This window comes from Coloeus monedula (assembly GCF_965178545.1).
Source record: "Coloeus monedula genome assembly, chromosome: 4".
In the NCBI taxonomy this organism is placed as follows: domain Eukaryota; kingdom Metazoa; phylum Chordata; class Aves; order Passeriformes; family Corvidae; genus Coloeus; species Coloeus monedula.
This window is the reverse complement of record NC_138784.1, coordinates 61,086,824-61,113,625: the sequence shown is the minus strand read 5'-3', so window position 1 is coordinate 61,113,625 and position 26,802 is coordinate 61,086,824. Positions and strand designations below refer to the sequence as shown.

At 41.1% G+C, this 26,802-nt stretch overlaps 1 protein-coding gene across 2 annotated transcripts in view; it reads left to right on the top strand.

The window, feature by feature from the left end:
- The window catches only part of GRAMD4 (GRAM domain containing 4), a 103,682-nt gene that overhangs the window by 21,793 nt on the left and 55,087 nt on the right, over positions 1-26,802 (top strand). For both annotated transcript variants that reach the window (XM_082279735.1, XM_082279734.1), the window contains exons 2-3: positions 7,430-7,640; positions 15,913-16,033. In XM_082279735.1, the coding sequence (XP_082135861.1) occupies positions 7,430-7,640; positions 15,913-16,033 (332 nt within the window). The remainder of the gene's footprint in view (positions 1-7,429; positions 7,641-15,912; positions 16,034-26,802) is intronic.

The following is a 26,802-nucleotide window of genomic DNA, read 5'->3' as shown; positions in this document are numbered from 1 at the left end:
TGCATGAATGATCAAGTGACGTAAAGGCTGTGGCAGAAATGAGCAGGGTTGCTCCCTTTGGTGTCAGCCTGTGATGTAGTGGGCTTCAGGCTTGGCTGGGCTCCTCTGGGACTGGGATGGGAACGCAGCAGGGGAGAAAGAAGGACCAGGTGGGTGACCAGGAAGGGAGGAGTTCATGTCAGCAATAGGCTTTTATTACTATCACGACGTGCTAACTCTTTCATAGGATATCTGCCATGGCTTGAACTGGTAGCTCCTTCAGTCCATGAATGCTGCTGGAGATCCTCTCTGCAGGCAAAGTTTTCATGCAAGGCTTTTTGTGCAGCTTTTCTGGTGGCATAATCAGTGTCTAACTTTTATTTTCTCCCACACAGGTGTCTTGAGGAAAAATGAATTTTATCTTGCAAATTTGGGACTTAAAATTCTCAATTTACAGACAAATTAATTTAACAAAGTTTGCTAATTTTAGGTTTCACGATGAGAGACTGAGGTTTCGTGATGAGAGACAGAAGTGTGTAGCCGCAGTAGGGTGGCTCTGTGTTAGTGGAAGAGGCATTAGGGTAAATGGGGAGTTAAGGACAAAGTACAACTCCCACACCAACTCAGCGGAAACAGTTACTGCCTTTTGTTCCTTGACACGATAGGGTGTGACCTGGATAGGTACATGTGTGTGGTTTGGGATTTTTTGTTTTGTGAATCACTCCACCCACAATTTTCCAGTGATGGCCAAGTCAAGGCCCCCAGTTTCAGCTGTCTTGGACACTAAACAGCAGCTCCCCGTCTCCATCCTTGTGGGGAGGGTCACTGGTGCTGCTGCCTCTGGCTGACTGACAGGCCGGTCCCCTGGTGCTTGAGGGATTAAGGCTGATGCTTTGCACAGGTCTGCAACTCTGCAGGAACTGAGCAGCTGATTTTGGGAATGTCTGCCTTAAAATTTTTGCCAAATATGTCTGAAGTACTGTCTGAGGAAGGTACAGAAGAGAGCCCTAGAGCCCCAAGCCAGCATGTTCTGTGTTTCCCCTCTTCCCCCAACCCTTTTGTTTGCAGCAGCCAAGCTGAAGGTTTTGAAGACAAGTCACTTTTATTGTGCAGTCCTGATTTGTCTCCCAGGCAGCTTCATGTTGTGAGCTGAATGACACGTTACTCTCTTTTGGGGAAAAAAATAGATTTTAGCGTAATACATATTCATGAAGCTGCATTATGGTTGCTGTGACAACCTCACCAGTAGCAGTCAAGATCTGTATGTTGAAGTTCTGTCTCCAGTCCCCGTATTGAACCACAGAACATATTACACAGCTTTCCACTTTTTTCTTCCTCCCTTCCTCCTCTCAGTCAGTGGACAATTGAAATTGTTTGAGTTGATGCTTAATTAATAACTGCATCTACTTAAGTCCGCAACACCAAAGCACAACTCCCTGTTGGTTTCCAACTTGTGTTAACCAAGTGTTGCTTCTGCTGGCAGTGTGTAACAGAGGAGGTGATTCTGGTGGGATTTTTTTGTTCAACTCCCTTAAAGGCAAAATAATCCTGAGTTACCGAGCATAGTGTTTCTCCAAAGGTGGCCTGGTAACTTAATCTGTCATGAAGAAAACAGACCACCAGAGTCCATCCCCCTAGTCTGTCCCTGTCTAGTCTAGTCTGTTCCTGGAGTTTTAAAGAATCCTGACCCTGAAAGGAGCTTTTAGTAGGTGTTACTCAAAACCAGAAAGGAGTTTGTTCTGGATATGTTATGACCCTGAAGCCAAGGGTGATGTAATTGGAAGAAGACTTGACCAGACTGTGGCGCTGAGGCGGTATTATTTCAGGATGAACCTGTTGTGATGGGTGTGGAGAGAGCTCAGTTTGAAGATTTGTTTGCGTGCTGATGTCAGAAATTGAGGGCACTTGCGCAGTGCTTGTAACTTTCAGAGAATGTTTGTAAGCTACTCTTGGCCAATCCAACTGAATGTTTGGCTCAAAGTATTGCAGTCTTTGTTTCCAATGACAAGTGATGACATCATTCTATACTGAGGACCTAAAATGTATTGTCCTGGATGAGCTCAATGTCATGTCAGGGCTGTTCATGAAAGGGCCACATTGAGTGTGGGTTGTGCCCCTTCTGTGTGCTAAACATCTTTGTTGAGTCGAGCTTAATGTAAAGTTTTCCTGAAAGGTGCCAACTTCACTTTTAAAAAATCACTCCCTCTTGTTCAAGAAGAGGTGCTGTGGATAAAGTTTGGCTTTCCTCACAGATCTGAGCCTTCTGCAGAGTAGTTTGGGAGAAGTCTGTGCACAGGGGGAAGAAAAGTGTCCTTTTCTTTAATCCTGTGCTCTAGGATGACCCTGCTTGAGTAGGGAGGTTGGACCAGATGACCCACTGTGGTCCCTTCCACCCTCCCATTCTGTGATTCTGTGAAAAGCTGAGCAGACAAGGAGCTCTTGAGTGCAGTTGATCTTTCTCTGGTTATTTCCTTAAATATTAATAAGTACAAAATGTTCAGAAAGTGACTTGAAATGGGATTCCATTTATTAAAATGAGAAATTGGGGGGGGGAATCATGTAGCAAGAGGGAAATTTTTGCATGGAACATTATACAGAGGACTCTGAATCTGTGTTAGACTTAGATATACTCACTGTTCCTTCCAGTTTTAGTTAGACATGTCTAGAAAAGAATACACTAAGCCTAATTTTCAGTGTATGTGAATGGATTGAGTTTGTCTTGTGTTACTGCTCTCCTGTCAACTCTCAGGATATTATTCAGGAGTATTTCAGTGTAGAAGTAATGAATACCAAACGTAATCCTGATACTTTCCACTCCTTCAATTTGCACATCCCTTCCTCATGATAAGACCAAAATGTCCTGGTGTTGACAACAATGTCTCTATTTGTTCATCCACATGCAGCCTGGCTTTTCTTGAATACCAGGGCTCTCACCTTGGACTTCTGCAGAAATGTATTTTGAGAATGAAAGGAGAATATGAAGGAGATGGAATGCAGAGATGAGAACCAGGGGTATACTAGGTTTGCAGGTCATCTTCAGCTTTCTGAAAAGCTGTTTTTCTAGCAAAAGGAACATGGGTGCATTGAAGGTTACTGTACTGTGTCATAGTCTTGTAGGGCCTTTTTGACCTGGGATAAAATTCATCCATGATGTTTTAAGTGGTTTCTTTGTTTGTTTTCCCTCAGGCTCCAGACTAACACTTGCTGAGGCAATGCTGTTTGACTTTGGGTAGCAGGTTTGTGTTTAGTTAACAGCTAAGGAAAACTGAGCCCTGTGTTGCGAAGCAGAGCCCTTTCTCTGAAAAGTGCGCAGGAAGATTTAGTTGTTCAATCCCTGCTGGGTCTACCAGGCCACAGACTGTATTCGTGTAAAAACTAAACGCAACAACAGAAAACCAAAACCTATAAACCACTTGTAGGAGGCTGAGGTGAGTTAAGGCAGATTTCAGACAGCAGCGTTACATTGGGTGCTGTGCTTCCCTGAGTTCCCTCTGCATCCCAACCTCTTCCACGTTCATGCAGGAGTAGAAATGGGGTAGGAGTGGCATGAAGGGGTGGGAGGGTTGTCCATAGGAACACATCTCATAAACAAGTCCCTCCAGATGGCAGGGGTGGCTCTCAATATTCCATGGAAGCTGGTTGTCTGCTTACTGAAGCCTCTCTATAAATGTCGGCTGAAAAATTTCTTGTAGGTCTCCTTATGATTTTTAAGTGAAAGTTTGGGAAAGCTTAGTATAAATTCGGAATGTATGTTGGTTTTGGTTTTTGGGTCTTGATATATTCATTTAAAATGAAGGTCTGACAGTTGTTTGAGGGGTTTACATATTAGGTCAAAATAAAGGCATCTCTTCCCTGGCCCTCTGTAAAAGGAATAAAGCTTCAGGCTTGAAGGATTTGTGTTAGCCAGTAGATACTAATGGCAATTAAAAAGAAAATCTTTAAAGATTATTTTAGCTAGGGTTTTTTTAAGCACAGAAAATTAGATCTTTTTCACTTGATTATTGCCACATGTATGACAGTGTTGGGAAGTGGCAGTGTTTAAAATGCATGGAGTTAAAATACTTGTATTTTTATTAGAGTGTTACAGTATTTGTTAATGGTTAGTTTGAAAGTAGAGTGAGATGTGCGTCTGCCTTCGCACTCTGAGCTCCACATGTGTAGAGTTGCATGGTGGTTTTGATGTTGTGGGTATGGGGAGTTACTATAAACAGCCTGAAATTCACAGCTGAACCAGCTGAGCTCAGAGTGGATGTTTGGGTAAGGATGGGTCCAGGACAGGTAGCTGGGAGAAGGTGAGGGATGAATAGCTATGATGGTGAAGCAAGTGTTTTGATATTTAGTTATTTAGTTACTATATTTTACAATACATCTAATTCTAGATCAGATTCAGGTCTTTCATTTTGCAAAAGCTTCCTCAAGCTTATCTAAATTTGACTCAAGTCATTTGGAATACAGAATCTCCAAGAATCTTTTTTCCTAGTGAGCCTGAAACTGCTGAAATGTCACCATAAAAAAAGTTGCTGGTTGCAGGAACAGGCTGCTGACATAAAAAGCCTGTCTTAGATCCAGCATTTGGCTGGAGGCCAGATAATGAGTTTTTATAGGAGCTTGTTGGCAAGCTTACATTTTTGCTTAGGTTAATGTAATGTAACTGTAAGTAATTTGGGAACCTGGTACATGCAAAACAATTTTTAGACAAAATGATCTTATTATCTTTAAATTTTAACTGAGAAGATATTTTTATAGAACCGCTTCTTCTACTTCAAGAACTTTAGAAATGCCTTGGAATGTGGTTCTTTACCATGTCCTCTTTTAATGGTTAACCTACTGAATAATCCTGCAAAAATATTGAACCTCATGACATGTGTGTTTTCCTAGCCTCAGAATTTAAGCTGACTCTATTCAGTGGAGCGATTTAAAGAAAGGTTTGCATTTTTAAAACGCTAGGTAGTTAATATGTGTGGGGTAAGTCATCAGTTTTGTGAGTAAAAAAATACCGTGAGTGGTTCATGGGTAATCTGTTGGCCAGGTTGTTCTGTGACCTGAAATGCATGAGCCATCCATGGATGAGAATGGAGTTTAGGATTTCAGTTTCCCAAATGATGTCCATCCCTGGCAGTTATGCCAATGGGCCTTTTCACTGTCCTCATGGCTTTTTCAGTCTTCATTCAAAGCTTGATGGTAAGGTTTGGAGATTGCTTTGTCTCAAGATGTTTTTGGTGCTTCTCATTTCTCTTGTGTGGTAAGCGAATGTGATTTTATGCTAAGGGGAAAGACAACTGAATTCTAACCTTGAACCATCTGTGGAAGTGCTGGATATGCCAGGCTATGAAAGATGTCCAGATACAGCCCTGGCCTTTGAGGAACAGTGGATAAATGTGGTTTTAACAGAAGAATGCTGAGGACTCCTGTTTCTGTCCAGGACAGCAATGCTCATCTGCAGTAACTGCTCCATCTCTAAGAGGGATAGGGAATGTGTGGGATGCGTGTTTGTCCTCCATCGTTGTGGGCTCATGGCTGCCAACCACTCCAGAAAAGGAATAACACTCTACCATACTTTATTATTTCCATGCCTTGCTGTATCATTAGCAGTGACAGCGTGGATGATGAACAGACAGGATTTGGTTTACAGCTGCTTTGCTGTAGGTCTCTCACATGCTATGTAAATCTGGTTGAACATAGATGGAGATCATTGTGATGGGAGGGAGAGTGATACCATTGTGCTGGTGCTTATCAGAGGTTTAAACTTCCCTCGTACCATTTGTTCCCTAGTTGCTATTAATAGTAAGGCCTAGAGATATTTTTGGATGTGATAGCTGACAAGTTTCTTCATCAAATAGTCAATGAATGAGCAAGAAGTGTTTCTATTTTAAACTTAGCTTTGACAAGTAAAAGAACTTCAAAGAAAAGCTGTTCTTAGAAAATAACCTTGGCGTGAGTTCCCACAAGTGTTTCTCTATATGTGATAGATTAAACACAGGGTTGCAACTTTAAGCATCTCTGATAAAGAATTTTGTGGGGTTTTTTTGCCAGCTGTACTGTAAGAGATTTGTATTAGTTTAAAACTTCTGTGTTTAATTGAAAGGTGCTAATAAAACTTGACAGAGGTGAAAACTAAGACATATTTGAAGGGAATAATCCGGTTTGTGCTTGGTGTGAGTAGTCACTGCCGAAGTGTTAGGGTAAGCAGAGAATCCATTGGGAAAGTTGAGGAGCTCTGTTGAAAAGAAGTTTGTACTAGGAGATGAGAATTGCCTTAGGTGCAAAGGCTGTGGTAGCAAAAGGTTTTTCTATTTTGCTCCTTATTTTTATTCCTGAAGTGACATTTGTCTGAGTTTACCTCTTGCATTTTCATCTCACACCAGTGTCTGGGATGATGTGCCATGAAACTAAGCATGACTTCTAATGAAGAAGATGGTACTGCTGACCATAGAGGACAAAAGAGTAGTACCAGAAACAGGTGCCTCAAAATAAATTTTTAAAAATCTGTTTGCTAGGGCATAGCATCATCCTCCAAATGGATCTCTGTGTGCTGAGATAATTGTGGCTGTTTTGTTATAAACTGCCAGAGCAGGAACTTGCTGGAGTGACAGAATCAAGGAACTAACTGTTGAATTTGCTTTTTTTTCTTTAAAGATGGAGTTTGGGACCTTTGATACAGAGTGTGATTCATTGAATGGGAGCAGTTTGGCAAGTCTGGTTTAAATCAGAAATTATACAGTGCAGTGTCTTGGAAAGCTACCATTACAATGAGTTTACGCACATGAATTAAGCTTTCTTCTGTTGTCTTTTAAAAAGCAAAATTCTGCTCCCAGTACAATTTCAGGGGCATACAAGGTTGTCAGTTGTGGTAGTTTTAAGGATTTTGGCAGTGCATTTGAATGTGATGTATGGTCTGTTTCAGCAGTTTTAATTTTTGGTGAGATCTTCTGTGGCTTTCTTCAGTAAACCCTTGCTACTTTCTGTTTTCTTAGCCTGAGGTAGTAGGAGATAGCATCCTTACTCTTTTGCTCTAGTTTGTCTGGGAATTTAAAAGTTGGTTGTGAAGCTTAGTGGATTTTTCCTGTGTTTGATTTAGAAGCATCACAAATTTAAGAATGTTGACTTACCAGCTAAACTTTTTTTGTTTCAAGTAACCTGTTAGCAACTGACTTCCTAATCTGTCTGTGGAGCGCTGGTTGTTATTTTGTACCTATTCTGACTTGCTTTAAAAACTGCCAGGAGGGAGAGGCCATGAGAGTCTGGGAAGAAGGCAAATGATCAACTACTGTAAAACGAACCATGCATCTGTTACGTGGTGGAAAAAATGTCTGTTAAAAAGCTAAGCATGTTTTTCCTCCAGTGGCAGGAAGGCACCTGAAAGGTGGTTGGGAGTAGTTAGTGATAAGAATGTGTGCATTTAGATGTATTGCAAGCTTTCTAAAATACTCCTGATTTCTTGATCTTGCAGAGACTCCAACCGTCATGTTAAGGTAAAGCAAAAAAGTGCAGTGCTGAACATGCTAAAGAAGTTGGACAAAATAAGGTTCAGAGGTCACAAGAGAGATGAGTTCCTTGATTTAGCAGAGTCTCCAAATGCTTCAGACACTGAATGTGGAGATGAAATCCCGGTGAAGATACCTCGAACGTCAGCTCGAGACAATGAAGAGCTGAGAGACCCTGTAAGTACTTGATTTAAGTACCATTATATTATGTTTTGTAGTTTTCAGGAAAAAAAATAAAAGAAATTACTGATTCTTTATCCGTATATTATGGTTGCAACACTTGAAGATTTGTGGACTAGGAAGTAACTTTCCAGTAATAGGTCTTCATTTTGTGGAAATATCAATTAATTTCTTAATATTAGGGTTCCCTGTCGCTACTTTTAATTCTAGGTCTTGTGAGTTGACAGGTTTGTTAACTTTTGATGTGCTTCCGAGTGCTTTTTGGTTTTTGTTTTGTTGAATTACTAATGAACACGTGAAAAAGAAAAGGCAACTTTTCAGTCTGAGGAGCTCAGATCTACTCAGATCTGTCAAATTATACTGTCCAGGACTTTAAGGATAAGATTTCTGGTTGCTTCATTAGCGTTAGAGGGTCACACCACCTCCTCCTCCGCTCCCGTGTTGTATGCAGTAGTGCTTCCATGCTATTAGAGCTGGTTTAAACCTATGAAGGCAGTGCTAAAACGTTTTGTTGTTTGTCAGCAGAAGCACCAAAGCAGACCTACCTTTTTCAAAGACACTGCTTCAGGAAAAGTTAAATGTTGGTTAAAAAAATAAAATAAAATCCTTCTTTAACTGTTATGGCTGTGGATCCATAAACTTGGAGCGCTACAGTATAAATTTAGATTTGTCTATATAATTGTATTGTAGAAGTGACTTGGAATTCAGAGTTTATATCACCCTATGAAAACTTACTGTGCAGTTTTTATCCCCAAGATGTGATCAGACTGTTGTCTGAAGGCTCATTTCTAGGAGCAGGGGGCTTGCTCACAATAAGTTGTAAACTAAAAGATTTCAAACTGTTTATGCTTCTGCACCTCCTTTGGGGTTGGCAGCTTGTATCCGGTTCTGTAGCTGTTAGCTTTTTAAAATTTAAATGGGCTTGCATGGTGCCATATACAGTCCTGCTTATGGAGAGCTTTTTGCCAGAATGTTTTTCCTGTGATCATGGAACAAACAGGTGGTAATAACAGAGCATGTTTTGGTCACAAAAAGTCTGTTACATGTAAATCCTCAAGCTTCTCAGACAAGGAAGTCTGTTAAAAGCTATTCCTTTTCTCTTATTCTACTGAAGACATCTGTCATTTGTTAAGATGTAAGTATTGTGTATACTGGGACTAATCTCTGCTGCTGCCGTTACAGTATGGTATTTTGTGAGTTTTTTATAGGTAGATACTGGCTTATTTTCATTAAACCTAAGGCTTTATGTTTTGCGTGGGTATATATTAGATGCCTTTTGTATTTAATCAGAAGTGTCTGGATGGCAGAGCTAGAGGCTACAGAAAGATCTGCCTGAAACTCCAGATACTATTTTATGTATTTCTGCAGGGAAATAGCAGCTCCTGGGTGGTATGGAGGGTAGCTGAGGGAACAGCAAGGTAAACCTGTAGTTTTGAATACTTATGAAGCCTTAGCATCTGCAGTGATGGTTTCTGTTTTCTCAAAATGTTGAGCTCTGTCTGCTGCGAAGGGAACTTGGAGAAACACTGTTTCTGGCTGGTTACATACTGCAGTAGGCTGCTGTGATCTAAGTTCTTTGGGACACAATTGAGCACAGTTCTTTAAAATCAGGGAGAAAGGGAGAGAGGAAAGGAGCAATGGCATCAAACTTGTTTTGCCCCACTCCTCATGTTTGGGTGCTCCAAACCCAGTGTGATGCTGGAACAGCCTAAGAGCAGCAGCTTTGTTACAGATATGAGCAAAATAAGCAAATTGGTATGAGGAAAGAGTTCTGATGTATGAGGGATAAATTTCAGATGGGAAGTTTGAGGGATTAGCAGTTGGTCCTCATAGGCATCTGCCCACTAAGCACTGCTGCTCATCTGTAAAATGAAGGGACAAATAATCCCCTGTGCTGCAGAGATACCAAGAGTGCAGAAAGTAATGCTTATGTATTTAAATCAATATTAAAGTAGTGGTGGCTGAGGTTGTGTGAACAGTGCAATTCTGAATTACTTGTCTGTTTCTTATTGAGATTATATAGTTGAATTGTGCCTGAATTGGTTTTAATTCAGTGTCTAAAACTCATAGCTTTACATTGCTTGTACAGGGTGTTTTTCTTTTTTAGGCTTTGTAAGCAACTTACTATTACACTTGCATTACACTGTTCATGAGAAGACCAAGTCTTACTGGTTTCTTCCTGTTCAATACCTTTGGGAAACTGTTGAAAGCACACAAAAACCAACGCAAGTCTTCTGGTAAATGAAGGTTAGGTTGCTTGTCTTTTCAGATAGATGTAAGCTGTACTGTGTTTCCGCTTCTGTTCCTTCACTGTTTCTATTGAAATCTGGGTACAGAACTCATGGTCTTGAAAGAGCAAGATTGGTGGCTTGGAACTGAACATAGATGATGCAGAATTAGAGTCCTAGTCCACTTACGTGCATCTTCATTGTCAGCCATTCCCTAGACAAAGATTTCATCTCTGCCCCTCTCTGCTTCCCTCCCCCTGCCCCTGTTTGGTGTATTAGTCATTATGGAGGCATTAAGGAAAGATCTGTCTATTAGAACAGCACAGTGCCGTCATATGAATGAAGGACCCTTCTGTGCTTCACGGGTTTGCAGTGCACTTAAAAATGTGTGTATGAGGTGCCTCTTCTTTAGGTATATATTTGAACCTGACAAGCGTGTGCAAACACTTGATACAAATGGAGGTTGCAGAGTAAAAAGCCTTGTCATAAAAGCTTGTGATTGCAGAGCCCTGACCATCTGCCAGGAAGAGCATCATCCTCTGTTGCACTTCCAGCAGATGAAGTGAGTGTTCAGTCCCAGGCCACAGATTGTGCAGTGGCACTTGGTCCCAACACTTCACATGCCTTACTACACATGTAAAATTTACACCCTGTGAAAAGACAGAAAGGATGGTCAGATGAGGTAATTTTGTATTTTTTATCTTAAAACTGAGTTTTACCTATTTAGTTCAATAATAAACATTCTAATCTGTGTTTGGGTAAAGCACACAGCTAGCTCTTGGTTGAAGGACTCTGGAGATGGAAGGAGTTATATTTTCCTTTGAATTCTCAGTGGTTTCTGAGTGTTTTTGTTCAAAAGGTGTTTTAATTTGAACCAGTTTGGACTCAGCTTACGGGCTGGCTGATTGCTTGTGTGGGTTTCCCCCTCTCATTTAAGTGCCCCAGCTACCAGATATGCCTTGAATAGCACATACTTTCTTATGTCCCTGTGGGTGTTTGGGCACTGTGATCAGATCATTGCCAAGACAGAAGTGCTGGTTAACAAATTTAACTCTCTGCTAAACATCTCTTTCAATTCCTGAATGCCTTCCCAGATTTCTTCCTTTGTTCCCTCTTTGCCATGGGTGGTTGTTTAGTTTTTTTAAGGCAAGGACACTGCATGCAGCACTGTTATTTCTGCATTGTTTTGTAAAAACACCATAACTGCAAAATAAGTAGAGGCAGTAACCTGGTCCATTCCAAATCAATTAGCATTTGATTTGTTGGGACATTAGAAATTGAGGTAATGTTGCCTGCTCAGTAATTAAAGTGCCCTTTATTCAGCACCACCACTCCTGTTTTTTACAGAAGGGGAGACAAGATTCAGTCTACCTGCAGGTATATGAATGAATGTGGTGCAGAGATCACATCCTCTTCACAGAGTGGGGAAAGAACAAGCTGTGTTTAAACCTGTAGAGGCTGGTACTAACCTGGCAGTGAGCTCTGTAAAGCTCTCTTGTTTCTGGCATATTGTACTGAAAGCAGTCTAATCTACTTATGTAAGTTCCGTGCCAGTGTGCTAGGATTAAATCTGAGTTACTGTGGTACAGAAAACATTAATTTAATTGCTGTTGCAGTACAGCATGGTTTTTCCTGACACATGTCAGTTAAAACTTTAAATGCTGCTCTATCGGTCATCTTATTTACAGTAATTGGAAGATTTAAAGCGTGGTGCAAACATTACAGTTAAGAAGTTAAAGTCTCTCAACCTGGCTAGCACTAGATTTTTAAAAATTTATATAGAATATAGCTGTGTTTTAGGAGCATGCAAGTATGGGTATGCTTCCAAGAATAGCTACTAAGGATTAACTATTCATGCAGATGCTTTCATTCTTAAGCAATGTTGTTGAGTTTTTCTTGCAGCAAGTAAGTGCAGCATTCACGGGGAACCCTTTCATAATTTGAAGTAAGAAAGTGCACATGAAGTGTCAGATGAAAAGCTCAGGAGGGTAGAACTTTGCAGGACAAGCTGTGTAGTTTGTTGTGTGGCTGAAGACCTCCCCCCTCCTCTTTTTTCCTCAAATGAACACAAGTTAAAATCTTCTATTTTAAACTACCTCTTCCCTGTGTTGTGTCCCAGCCACTTTCTGGACTCTGAGGGATGACTTGAGTGGATGGTTTTCCCCCGGGGTTGGCATGTGGTGTCCTCACTGCTCCCCATCCTTTGTGTTTGAGAACTGCTCCTCTCCACGTTAATTACAAACTTGGAAATCAGACCACCATTTTGTTAGATATTCCTAGAGAAAAATCATCCACGTGCATTTGATGCTGTGGAAGGAAAATAGAAGCAGAGAGTTGGGCAGTTGTGTTTGTGTGATACTGAAGATGTGCTGTGCTGCAGATGGAGAGGACAGATCCACATCTGCTGAGTCAGGAAGTGACTTGGACCCTTTCTGTGGCTGTACAGTGGCAGCAGTGCCAGCACACAGAACAAGCCCCAGGGCTCACAGAATGAAGGGGTTTTGGAGAGGGAGGGCAGAGAAGTCTCGGGCTGGGAAGTGCTGTTATGGAAAGCCTGAACTGCAGATGGCTTGAAAAACACTTCTGTGGGGAGATGTGGATTTTAGATCTGGAGCTGGATGTGGCTTGGAGAAGCAACCCTGAACTCTGATTACAGGCAGTCTGCCGTCATAAAAAATGTTGCTTTAACCCCTCTGTCTCTACGCTTACCTTGGGCATTTCTCTGTCTTCCTAGGCACTGCCAGGCCTTGCACACGATCTTGGCTAAGTAATAACGATTGCCAACATTTTCAGAGGGCTCCTGTGTCAAATACTGTGGAAGCTAGAGAGGCAGAAGGAAAAGCAGAAATCTGTGGAAGCCTTCAAGGCTTTTACGGTGAGTCAGAAACTAGAAAGGACATCTGTACAGCGCAGTGTAGTTAACCCAGCCCGAGTCCCAGTCCTGTCCTTCAGAGGCAGCAGAGAGGAGAAACCTTTAGCCAGATAAAAGTGGAATTAGTACAAGAATTTTGTTAACTTGTGAATTGAGTCAGATATGCTAGCTTCTGACAGAGGGACTTTTTTGAATTCAGAGGCAGGCAGTTAGTTGACCTTCAGCAAATGTAGAGACCTTATTTCTTGTCTTCTTAGGTGTGTTGGTGTGGGGGAAAAACTTCTGTGACAGAAGGAGACATCTGCTTAAATGTCTCCCATATCACTGTCCTGGATGTTGCCAGTTCTTCTGAATGCTTCTAAATGGTAGTCATAAAACACTGTGGTGATGCTAATTTTGGAAATAGGGTGCATCACCAAACTTGTGTCACTGTGTATCTTAATAAACCATTTTATTATTACATGATAGTTACATGATCTTGCTCCTAGTATTCTAGTATTCTTATGTTTAAATTCAGTGGATTTTTTTCCTCTTTTTTTCTGTAAGTTAGAAGGTCATTGTAACCTTTTGTAGCTTTTTGTGTACCATCTGATTTTTAACCATCAGTGGGTGTCAAGCTGCTTGGATCCAATGCTTTAGCAGATAAACAAATTTGGAAACTCTAAGAATGAGTCATATTAACCGGTGTCACTCTCCCCAGTGCTATGCACCTCTTGCTCTTTCCTTCTTCCTTAGAGGCACAGTTAAGGTATCCTGGGCTTTAATTACTGACTCAGCGTCTCTGAAGACGCAAAAGCAGAGCTGGTTCTCCAGACGGATTTCTGGAATATAGCACATCTTTTGGTGAAATATCTTGAGTATCTTTAATGAGGATGAAAACTTAAATATGCTTAGATACTCGCTAGCTCCTTCTTTTTCCTCTCCTCCCTCATATCAGTTTCTGTGCTCCTTTCCCTGCCACATGGGGTTGGGGTGGGAACCAGCTGCTGTCTAAGCACAGGGCTGATGCCCAGAGTCCAGGCACATTCCTTTTGAGTACAGCACCTTGCTCTTTGACCTGTACGTGATTTTATTTATTTATCAATAAAATATTTAAGCAGTGGCACTGTTTCTTCAGGCAGCTCCCTGTGAACTCCTGCATTCTGGGAGCAGAGATTGTCCCTGTATACTGTATACTAGATGTGGAAATACAATACAGAAAGCTGTGCATTAACACCTGGGCAGCACTCTGTATTTTAATAACACTTCCCTTGTGACTGCCTGTGGAATGTGTTGTAAGGGTGCTGCTGTTTGGCTTCAGCCACACCGTCCTCCTTGGGGCTCTTCAAATGTCTGGCAAGTGATAGCAGTAAATCTTGCAGTGTAAATAAATACAACCCAGCTCTGTAGATAAGAGATCAGCACAGAGGTTAATTGGCATCCTGTGCTCATCTGAAAACAGTCCCTGATACGCTTCTGCAGTGCTGAAGCAGTTGCAAATGGCATCTCTCACTGCACCTCCCTGGCTAAAGGCAGGAGTGATTGGGAGTGTGGAGCATGGCGAGGAGGATGCTGTGCTGCAGCTCTCTGTGTGAGGACTGCCCTGGGGTCTGTCCCTCTCTGCCATGGCATGATTCGTGCCAGCTCCAAAATGGGAAGTAGCCCAAGGCTGCTGCTGAGCTAACAGCTTCTGCTCCTCGTCAGGGCCAGCAGCGTTGACAGAGTGCTGTGTGGGTGGGTGCTGCTTAGGGGACTGGAAATAGCATCTCAGCTTGGCACTGTATTGAGCAAGCCCAGGTGGGGAGTTGATGCTAAGTAAATGCTGGGCAGTAACTGCCTACAGAGTGCTAATCTGCCCGTATAGACAAATTCTGAGACTTAAACTCAGCATCTGTTCAGTTCAAGCAAGAAAACAGATGTTTAATAGGTATTTCCACACTGTTTTATCTTGAAAGTGCAAATCAATCCCAACTGTCAAAGTACTTTGCTCTCAGTAAGCTTTCTGCACATCTTTCCTAAAACATAGAAAATGTCTTAATTTAATGTCTCCTGTAGATTACTTGAGTTTCTGTATGTATGTAATTAAGCTGTCATGGTTAAATGTATGCAAGCTGGTGTTTGAAAGGAATACAGTTCCTGTATGTTTTTAGGGTTCAAACAAGGAATGGGGAATAGTCAGAATATGTAAATAAATTCTTTTTTGTTTTGAGATATTCTGAGTTGTAGGTTTCTGCAATCTATCACTTTGGTTTTGAGTATAAGATTCTAGAGAAGCTCCTGTAATTCTCACTGACAGGTTTTTTGTGCCTGGTGGGGACTGTACACAAGTGCTGAACAACCATTACCTGGGAGATGCCCTCACCCACCCTTTTCCCTGCTGTCTGAAAATGCCCACTTCATGAGAGAAAGAAGGCATCACCTTCCTTCTGTGCTGTGGGCTTGGGGTTTTTCTGTGTTTACTTCATGAACGTGGTGGTTGTCACTGGTCTCACTAACTAATGCAACTGCTTTTTAATTCCTGCATTCTGCAGTATTTTCAGTATGCTGCTGAGTTCATTCAAGGGATGCTGGTAAATCTGTTGAGGCATGCAGTCTTCTGATTTCCCCCTCTCCTAGCCTGCCAGGATGAGCTCCTGAGCTCCAACAGCATCCTTCTGCAGAAACTGAGTTGTGGGGGAGTGAGGAACCCCTTCCTTGCTGAGAAACTGTGGTCTTGAGAATTACACATTCCATAAACGGATATTAAAATATACAATATGTGTTTTCCAATAGCTCAGTAATTATCTAGAAAGGTATTACTTTTGCTAGCTTCACAATTTTATATGTAAAGTGTGTTGCCTTGACCATTCATTTTATGGGAAGAGGAGAGGGATAGTACAAATATGGCTTTTCAGTCAGCAGAAGAAAGGCTTAAATGATGATGCAGTAGAACTGGTAAGGGTGGTGGTGGGAAATACTTGTTTTCTGTAACTTCCCAAGGTTTGCTGAAGTGTGTTCTGTAAACCCACATTTGATTAGCTTTCATTCACTTGTTTTGGTAATTGGTGCTGAAAGAGGCGTGTAGAGTTGTTGATACTTGCGTGTTTCTCATGTGCTTGTTTCTTTACTGCCCCGGAAATCAGTTGAAGTATTTAAATGACAGGAAAAAAAAATGCTTCTGAACTTTCAGTATGTTCTGGCTTTCTTACAGGCTGGTCCAGGGACCATCATCATGGCTTCAGGAGTCCAGGATTTTAACAGAACAGAATCTGACAGACTGAATGAGATCAAAGGTCACCTGGAAATAGCCTTACTGGAAAAACACTTTTTACGTAAGTATAAAATGCTTTGTGGAGAGGAAGGGCTTAAGCCTTCTTAAACAATGTTTCTCTAACTGTAGAAGTTGGCATCAGAATTTTGAGGTGTGCTGATGTGCAGATAACACGTGGGCTTATTCTTCCCTAAGAAGAACTAAAAAGCATTCCCAGGGTTTCTGGGTCACTTGAGTATTTTTTTCTTCATTGCATTCCTCACAACATAATTACTGTGAGACAAAAGCTGCTTAGTTGAAGTCTTGATGTTGACATCTGCAGGTTATCTTAGAACTCAGTCAACCTTAATTTGCCTGCAATAGATGTTTTTCTTTCTAGTAGTAATTGCTAAGAAGAGATTACTGAAGGGGGAGACCATTCTCTTGGCAGCTGTTTCAACAAATAATGCATCTTAAAACACATGTCTCTTAACATTATATGAATTATTGGTAAGTGGTGTAAGAAATACAGAGAAGAGTGTAGATTTCAAGTGTTAGTTGTTTGGGTTTATGTTTATATATATGTATGTATGTGTGTATAATGAGAAAAAGTTGTCGTTCATGGCTAGAAGCAGCTGCAAGATTTTGGGGATTTTATCTCAGCAGGTCTGAACTGTTGATTTTTAAGACAGGATAGTTAAAAACAGAAAAATGGAAAACAAAATAAGTTGATAGAAGTAGAGATCTTTGTAACAATCCAATGAGAATTCCAAAATGGCCGTTTTAATATTTTGGTTTTGAACTTCAGAGTACGAGGGTTGTTTTTATTTGTTCAAAGCTTGTCACATATTTTCTGAGGGGTAGAAATAACAAGACTATAGATTCTATTCAATTTCTGTACTATAATCCAATGACAAGATTTACATTTTTATCTTCAGCATGTTCTCAAGGATTTGTCATTAATTTTCTGTGACTTGTTTTTCACTTAGCAATATTTCTTTGATATGTTTTGCCCCCCATGTGAATAAGAGGGAGGCCTGATAAAGGAGACTGGGCAGGAATTTATAACAAGCTGCTATCAACTTCCACTGATACCTGGAAGATGTATCATGCTTGGAATGTCAAGCAAAAATTGAAAGATCTGTTTGACTTGCCTTGTTAGTTTCAGTGATTTACTTGATTTTTATTTAACTATTCAGAACAGAGTTACCATGTGCTCCTTCCATCCCCAAGGATACATTGCTTAAGCTCCTGTTATCCAGCTGTTTTTTAAACTAGATGGGGCACATGCAATTTCTTGCTGCAATCTAATGTGCAGCAGAAACAGTAGGACTTACCAGAACTGATTTCTGATTTGAAGTAGGATGTGCTTTTTGATATAAAAGCATGATAGGGCTCCGAGGTACTTCCAGGGCTGCTGAATTCCTTCTCCTTCTTAGTGTGCTCTTACAGTAACTAAATGGGGTACAAAGGTTTGTGAGTATTGGTAGTCTTAAAGTTTCTTCTGTAATTTGAAAACCTTCTGATCAACTGTTACCCCTTGTAGCTGAATCATTTTTCCTTTGCACAGAGCTTTGTAGTAAACTCCAAGGTGAAGGATAAAGAAATTCACCCATCTGTGTAAACTATGAGCAGATGGTTGGGGGTTCCGGCTAGCTGGGTGGCTTGAGTCAGCTGGGGGTGTCTCCAGCCATCACCTCTTCACCAAAGCCTGACTGTTGCTGTAGCTGAAATTACAGGGTTGTCCTGACAAATTGGTTGTAACTCTGTCCATAAGAACAAGAATAAGAATCATAAACTGGTTGAGAAATAAGTGAGATAAAGCTTATCCCTTATTTGGCCACATTCCATTCAAAATTTTGGGATTAAATAGGTCACCATGTTTCTCAGCTGGAGTGAAGTAGGAGTTCAGCTTTTGGGTATGGCTCCTGCATTCCTATCTTTTCTTTTTCCTTCTCTTTGAGTTATTATTTTGGGCTTTTTTGATACTAGAAATGCTTCATTATTGTTTTCTTCCCAAAAGTGAACTAATGGTGTGCAGAAAAACATTCTGAAATGTGCAGTTTGTTTACTTCAGTTTGCCCTTGGAAGAAAGCCTGATCATTACTTTTTTAAAATCCTATTGCTGCAGTAGGTGTTTTTTAGGAAGGCTAGTTGCTCTGCAATATTTCCATACTATTTTTAACTATGGAATTCCTTAAGGACACCTTGCTATGATTGTGTTTTTGCATAAACTGTTTGCCACGTTTACTTACTCCGTTTCCTCCAGCTGGGCATGCAAAAATCAGAGCAATTGCTAGTTAGTGAGGGAAATATCTAAGGTTTCATGCATTTGCTTTTTAATGTGCTGAAGTTCCACTTGTTATCAGCTTGATTCTGACTGGTTTCTTTTTTTGGCCTCTTCTATGCTTTTATTTGTATTGGTGTGTCATTAGCCAGGAGTTTTAAGGAGGAGAGATTTCCTCTCAGCTGTCCATCATGTGTAATGTATACATGCATTACACAGCTGCAAGTCCATGTGGGTCTGTAATTGCAGGTGCCCAGCTAAAGTTTTTCTCTAAATTCCATTCAGCCATTAGTAGGCACAAGCAATAGGTGCAGTTTGGCTGAGTAGTTAATGCAGTGAAACACATCCCAAACCTAACTGTAGCCTCTACAAGCTGCAGAGGAAATCCAAAGCAAGTAGGTATGGAGACAAACTGTTGTCTGTAAGGGGAAAATATCTTCATCTGAGATGCCAGATGAATCTCCTCTTTAGCAAAGAGGTAATCTAAATACCCGCAGATGGGAAGATGGAGGGGAGTCGCTTAGTGTGTGCAGAGCTGTAAATGTGAATAAAGCATGTCTAGAAATGCAAGGGGTTTAAGCTGTGGACTGACAGGAGGATGAAGCATGTGGACAAAGGGATCTTGGATAATGTCTTAAGCAAGGGGGAGGGATCATCTGATTCTCGCAGCCAAAGGGGCTAAATTTGCTTTTCCTGTCTGTGTGGAAATGGTCTTAATCTCTTTGACCTAGTGGCTCATTCTGAGCCTTGTTATAGGAATGCTGAAAATGTGCCTGTTGGGTTTGTGGTATTGGTGTGGGTTCCTGCAGAAAAAGTCTTGGAAAAACAGCTGAATGATAAGTGCAGAGAGCTTGGTCTGCTGGAGTTTCCAGTGCACGTGGACGGAAAAAACTTTGTCTTGGAGCTGTGACAGGGACTTTCTGTTATTATAGCCTGGTTTTCAATACAAGTGAACACCTCTTTGGACTAATTGAGGGCTCAGTTTGGGAAGGCAGCTACTGACCCAGGGCAGTTAGATTGATATGTTAAGTTTAGTAGTGGTTTTAGTGTTTCCATTTCAAAACCTAGTTGTATCTTAACAAAAAATAAACTTCTGCTTGCTGCTCTTGCACTTGAAAGACGAAACAACCCACAAAACAGTCTTTCCGCTTTTACATCTCTTCTGTTTGAGGTAAACACCTTGCGTCCTGTTACTTCCTGTGCCTGCTTATAGAGGGCAGTTTTGGAGATATCAGCACTCTGGTCCTGGTGCCACAAGGTGCTTTGTAAGCACACATGCATCCTGTGGTTTACATGAAGTATTAGCTAATTCTCATTCAAGGGTGTTCAAGCCTTTTGCAATGCGGAATTCAGCAGCTCAGGGAAGACGAGTTGGTAGCAGCAGATGAGAGTGAGCAAACCAGGTGACTGTTAGAGAAGAGGGTTAGTCATGAACTGGTAAATCAAAGGAAACTCACATGAGGATGAGGAATACTAGAAGGAAACAAAATCCTTTCCCACAAGGGTTTTCACATTACACTCCATACAGCAGGAGTCTTTAAGGTCTTACCAAGCTGGTGGTTTCAGTCATGATGTTTATACCACATGACAAAAGAAGTTGGGATTATACTGCTTTCCCACTGAAATTTCTGCTCTGGTACACTGTTCATCCTCATGTGCCTTTTTGAACCATTTATGTGACTAACTCTGCAATATTTTCTCTGGCTCCCACTTTCTGGTGTAAATGATCTGATGATTTTTTGTAAGAACAACCTAGCAGAATACTGACGTCATGGAAGTAGAGCTCTAGAAAACCATACATGATTCTCAGGCAGAACTGGAATGTTAGAAAGTGTTAAATGTCAGAGACCAAGTGTGTGCTGGTGATTGTGACCAGCAAAAGACCTATGCTGAAAAGTCCAGCTCTGTACAGAAATGTTAGTACCTCCTCAAACAGTCCCAGTAATTGTCCAGTTACCAGCTGTGTCAAAATACCTTTGGTGTAATTTCTTCTGATGTGAGGGTCACACCAGCTGCAGTAGCAGAGCTAGAGAAGAGCAGAAAAATAGATTCACTGCATTGGTTTTGCTATTTTCTTACTGATCTAGTAGCCTGTAATCTGAACCTTATGTTAAGAAACCTTGAAGCAGAGTTTAGAGCTGATTTGAGCTGATTTACATAGCAGATGAAGACCCTGGCAAGAGAGTAAGCAGCTGTTGTGTTTCTTTGAGAGACCCATATACCAGGTGTGGGCCGTAATAGCGATTCCTTGCTACATGGTCAGCCCGTGGCCAAGGGATCCTGATGCTGCACCATGGGCTCTAAAATAAGGTGTGCTGATGCTGGTGAGCCCTGAGGGTGCTGTGGCACTGGAGCTTACCTGGAGTTTCTCACATCCTTTACTCCTTCGTCTAATCTTCCTTTCTTTCAGTTTAAAATCCTGGACTCCCTAGCACTAAAAAGGTGTCCCTGTGGGATTTACCTGTCTCTTTTGAGATTGTAGGGTTCCTCTGATGAGGACTGGTTTGCCTGTGGTGACTGGTGGGAGATCCTGAGTGTTTATCCTGGGCCTCCACAGATGCTGCAGTAAATATATGTGAGTCCAGGCTTTGCTGTAGAGCTGTCTCTTCACCAGAGCTGCTCTCATTTGTTTATTAACAAATTTCAAAGTTTTTCTGGGTCTGGCTTATGACTGGGAGACTTCTCAAAAACTACAGAAAGTTTCTTAAGAGGTATGGAAAGGTTTTGCTTATACCCAGAGATACTTACATTATATACCATGTATATTGACTTAATTTCTAGCCTTCCTGGACAAAGAAAAAAAAACCTCCAAAACTCAGGCTTCATTTTCCTGGAAACATTGGAGGAGACACTCATGAGCAGTGTAGAGCACTTGTTTGGGGTTTAAGAGGCCTCAATACAGACTAATGAGCCTTCGGATCTCCATTTCTTATCTTCAAGGACTCTGTTCTGACTGGTGGAGGAGATAGGTTGGGCTTTTGCTCGCTCTCAACTTGGCTTCCAAGAGCATGAGGTTCCTGAGACCAGGGGAGAGGGATAGGATGTGACTCCATCTCAGTACAGCAGGAGGCTGGAGTCCTGGGCTGATCCTTGGTCTGAGCCTGGCTTGTGCAGTCTGCCCTTGTCATTGCATGAAGCATGTACTTGATGATGTAGGTGATGATGCCTGAATGCTGGAGGATCTCTTATTGTCACACCGCCTTGTCATGGGACTGATGAACCAAAATGCAGCACAGTGCTCAGAGGGATGTACTGTTTGAGCTCCTCTGGAGCCTTGAACAGATACCACCTACACAGTGTGTTATGTACATGGGCTGTGCTTGTTTCTGCCTTTTTTGTGTGCCCAGCTTGGCTTCATGAATTGCAGAGAGGTTGTGAAAACCCAGGCAGAGCAATGGTCAGCACTGTTGTGCCTCTCCTTTTGTGTAATTGGGATGGAGATTTTGGGAGCCCCACGTGGAACCTGCATTTCCTTGCTCAGCTTAGTAACACAAAAGCCTTGGAAGAGCCTGCTGCAATTCCTAAGCCAGACGTTATTTCAACATTTATAGACAGTTTCACTTCTGCCAAAACCAGAGAGTGAAAACCATTCCTGCAATAAAGACAACATTTTTGAGCTCTGTGTATCTTAGGTGGGTTTTGCAACACTTCTGGCATTTTTATTCTCTGAAATTTCTGTAAATTCATAGAGCAGCACTATTTTTTGTGACTTTTTAAGCTGACCTTTTAAGTGTATGTAGCAATTGCAAACTTTCCGCTTGATGTTTTGAGAAGGGGATCTGTCTCAGTAAGCTATATTTTCAGGAAGTGTAATTTAAAATCTTTCCATAATGAAGAGGAAATGATCCAACTCTGTGTCTATTACAACATGATAATGCTCCACTGAAAGCACTAAAGGTAAATATAAAGCTACTAATTGGTAGTTAGCATAACTATTTTGTACGAGCCTTAGCAATGGCATCTTAGTTCTTTCTAACCTCATCCACTCCAAGTAGGACATAGCTGGAATGGTGAGAGAGGAGACTGGAACAGTTTGCACAGAGGAAGAAGACTTTGTCAAATATGATGTGTTTTGTAAATTGGTCTTCCTCATCACATGGAAGAGAACACTTGATATTAAACTCTTGCTGTTAAGGTGAGGAGAATAGTACCGGGGAGTATTAACTGACTGAGAGAGGATGATGGTTCAGACTCTGCCTTCCCTCCACTGTCTCTGGATCAGAGTTGGCTTATTTCCTGTCAGCAGAGCAGGAGCCCATTCTGCTCCCTGCCCTGGAGGCGTATGCAAAGAGACTCAAAAGCTGGTCCTCTAAAGCTCTGCTTAGTGTGAGTACTGGAGCAGGAGCTCTATGTTTGAAAGAGTAAAGAGAGGCACAAAAGAATGATGGAAGCAAAACAAAGTAAAAATCAATTGTTTAACTGCCAAACCTGTGTTAAAGTTTTTAAAAGGAAGTTGTCATGACTGGTTCTGAATAGGACGGGTCACTTCTTTGTTTTGATGTGTGTGGACTTAGCTGGAGGAGGGTGCTATTGAAAATGTGGGGTTTATATTTATCTGTTTCACCCCTCCACTCTACCAAAATGCCTATATAAAACAGGGCAGAGAGAGGAAAAGTTGTGCATTCAGTAAAGATACTAATCTTTAATGATTCTGTCTGCCTTTTGGCTTTTTATGACAGCAATATCCCTATTAGAAAATCTTTTTTGCGATGTTTTCTGTATGAACAATTAATGCAAACAAGCAAGAAGCCTGACCACAAGGGAAAGCTATTAAATTGACAAATCAGGGTGTTCACAAATGCAAAAGAGGGGGAAGGAAAAAAAAAAAAAAGGAAAAATTCTTCCAGACCACTGGTTGTCCAGCTCTAGAAGAGCTATGGAGAACAAGAATGCTGGTATCCATTTTGACAAAGAACATTTCTAGGTTCTTCCTTCATAAAATCCCAAGAGTAATCCTCCTAAGCAGGGAGCTTTGGGATTCCCAAGTGAAGTGTGGAAGTCCCAAGCGTGAAAGACGACATGAATTGAAGGGTGACTTAAAGAAGAAAGGACAGTTAATAAAGTGGAGCTGCAAGAGTGATGGCTTACATAAGCACTTTGCCAAGTATCAGGCATGCAAAGAAGTAGAATATCTCACAATGTCTGGGATCGAAGGATGATGTTTTATCTGAAATCTTTTGGGTAGATTTATGATAAGTTCTTTGGCAATCTCCATGGTTCTCAAGTCACTGATGGAAAAAACATATGCCCTGGAGGAGGAGAATCACGGATTAGAAGAAGAACAGGTAACAAATAGTGCACAATTAAGCTGTATGTAGTTATAGCTATGAATTGTGAACGTGTCTTCAGAGGAGTATGTAAATTGCAGAGTAAGTGTAAGCAGGAAAAAAACAGGTTAGGGAATTCCATTGCTTCCTTCCTCCATCACTGCGTGTTGGTCAGACAATGTTCTTTGTTTTCTTTATCACAAGTGATGGAGCCATTCCATGTCTTTCACAGCACTGCCATTTGCTGCTGGTTTTTAAGGTGAAGATTAAAAGCTCCTTAGTGTCTATGATGATAAAAACTGATCTGTTTTCAGACTCCTGACATTTTGCTAGTAGTGTCATACAGTCAGTTTACTTGGGACAAAGTTGACGTACTAGCTTTCCATAGGAATTGGGAGTCTGCTAAGGGTGGAAATTGCCTGCACTGGAGACAACTCCCAGTGTCTGGCTGTATCAGCACCACTGTTGAGATCCAGATTGAAAGTGTGTGATTGGATTTAGTATGTTTAGTAACAATTAAATAACAGACTTGAACTCCAGTAATGTTCAAAGGGTTGTAGGGAGATTTACCATGATTGACATACATGTAGAAGGGTTATTTTTGTCCTGTTGAGTACTGGTGTTTCCCCATGTAAATATGAAAGGGTGCATGCATGCTTTTTGCTATTTCTAGTTTTTAACTCAGTTTCCTTAGATTTAACCCTAAACTGAATTGGTAGCTAGAAACAGTGATTGGCAGTCTCTGGCTCTGCTCTGAAAGAAGTTTTTGGTCACTTTGTCCCAGAGAGAGATTTTGCAACATACCTGTGGGTCTAGGAAGAAATGGTGTTACATAAAACAGTTACGATTTGCTCCCTAATCTACCTCCAATCCTGGGATTAAGGGAAACATCCGCTTTACTGCACATGAAGTGTTGAATTAGAAATCCAACCTTCTGCCACGCCTTCCTAGCCTGATGTATCATCCTCCTTTTCTAAACACTACTCACATTCTGTTCAGTCTCACCAGAGCTAAATACTTTGGTATTTAAGTGGTTTTTATCGGAACATTTCTTACAGGCAAGTCTTCTGAGGAAAAATGAAATTTTTCATTTGCTCTAGTGGCTGATGGGGTGGCAACACAACACTGAGTGCTTGTCTTTTAGCAGTTACATGGTGTCAGCTAAGCTTTTTGAAATGTTAAATCTTTAAATTTGAATTGTCAAATCCTTGGAGTTCAGGTGCGACAGTTCCATTACACCTCATAGAGGATAAAATGCCGTAGAAAAACTGAAATGGATAAGGTTTTTTTGGTAACCTGTGAGATGCATCACTGATGATGGTCTTTACTATGGGGTCAGTTCTCCTAGGGTTTACAGTGCAATAATAAATGTAATTATTATTTTCATTGAAACACCATTGTTGCATTGTCTTGCAGACTGTTATAGCTCATTTTAAAAGAGCAATAGCATCCAGATATTGTCCTGCTTTTCTACACAACTTTGCAAGAGAGCTTTTAAAGCATTTTTTCAGGGTCACACCTGCTGTCACAACTTAAAGGGTTACCCAGTGTGTAGGTATTTAGAGGTTGTGACTGAGTTCATAGGCTTCTGTAAGATTCAAGGGCATGGAGGCTTTTTTGCTCTAAGTTCTCAACTTTATTACAGATGGCCACAAAAATCACTGCTAGCAACTATACCTATGATTTATAGCTCAAATATATAGATAATAAAAAAAAAATGTATGTATTGAGCTGTTATAGATTCTTTGGAGCAATCAACAGTATGGCAGCAACCAAGTAGGTGTATACTGTTACAGGCTACAACAAACTTCTCACTAATGAAGCAAACTTTCCAGTAAAACCACAGAAAATGTAATTATGGTGGCTTATTTATATGCAGCTATGCAAATGTTTACATTAATACCAGTATCACACTTATTGGACAGATGTCAGAATGGGCCAAACCATCCCAGATGTGGAAGGACAAACCAAACTGTCCTGGGTGAGGGTCCAAGATCTCTTAGAAAGTTTGTGTGAAGAGTTCAACCTGTTCAGGAAAGGAAAAGCATCTGCAGCATGGGAAGTTCTTGGAGGGAGAAGTCTTATTTTGGATAAAAATTAAGTCATGTCATAGAGAAATAAAGAGATGTAGTACACTGCCACTTCAGCAGCCAATAGATACTGCTAATTTCTATTTTGTACCTAGAAAAAAATGTTGTTTTCTGTTCTCTCAGGCCAATTATTATTTTTCTAGTCTGTTTTCTTTTTCTCGCAGATATAACAGCCAATGGCAGTTATCAAGTCTTACTTTCTCAGGATGTTTTCCCTGTTTTCAGACTATTTTTCACCTTTTCAGGTGATAAGCGGCTGTTGTGGTTCCTTGTTTTTGTGCTTGTCAACGTTATCTCAGGGTGTCTCAGGTTTCCAGGTACCTGGCTATGCATTTCAGAGAGGCCAGCTCCACTTCTCAACAATGCTTCTGGTTCCCAGGCCTAGTTCCCAGGCTTGCCAGCATTTTCTCTATCAGTATTTCAGCAGACACTTTCTTCTTTTAGTAATTTCCCCCCTCTAACCAGGTCACCTTTATGGCTGCTCACTTCACCTGAATGTCCAGCTAAGACATGCCCTGAGCCTCTAGCGATACTTTAATGTTTCTTGCCCCGGAGAAGATAGTGGGCTGTGATGAATATGCCTGGGAAGGAAATTATGGAAGCTGATTAATCTGGAAGCTAAGCTTGGCCTTTTATGTTTTACCCTTTTGTGTGTGTGCGGAGTGGGGAGGATGTTTGAATTTTGACTGTCTGAAGATGAAATCCAAGGAGCACTCCATTTTCATCATCAAGGAGGGTACTCATCTGTAAAACTCAGTAGATAGGTACCATGGTGAAATGTTCATATGGATTCTTCTCAGGGGTCCGTGACCTCTGCTCTTTGTAGCCACCTTCACTCATTCTGCAGGAGGACTCTTCAGGGATAGAGAAATTTGCTCTGAAAGCGCAGTTCAGTTTGGCCAAATGGTAGATTATTTCAGGGGACAGAGCAAGGAAGAATTTCCCCCCCTTCCCCTCTCTGTGGCTTCTGTTGCTTAGCAGATCTAAGAGTATTTAACTAACTGAACACGAAGGTTTTACAGTGCCAGACCACACTGCTGCCAAAGTAGCAACAAATACTGCTTTAAGGACTTAGTGGGGTGGATTTGAATTGCAGTCATGTATGGGAAAGTTAGGAAATGCTCTGAAATGTGAAGCTATGACAGTCCTTAAGGATTGGATGTTGTTCCTTTTTTTGGTTTGTTTTATAGGAGTTCTGTCTCATTCA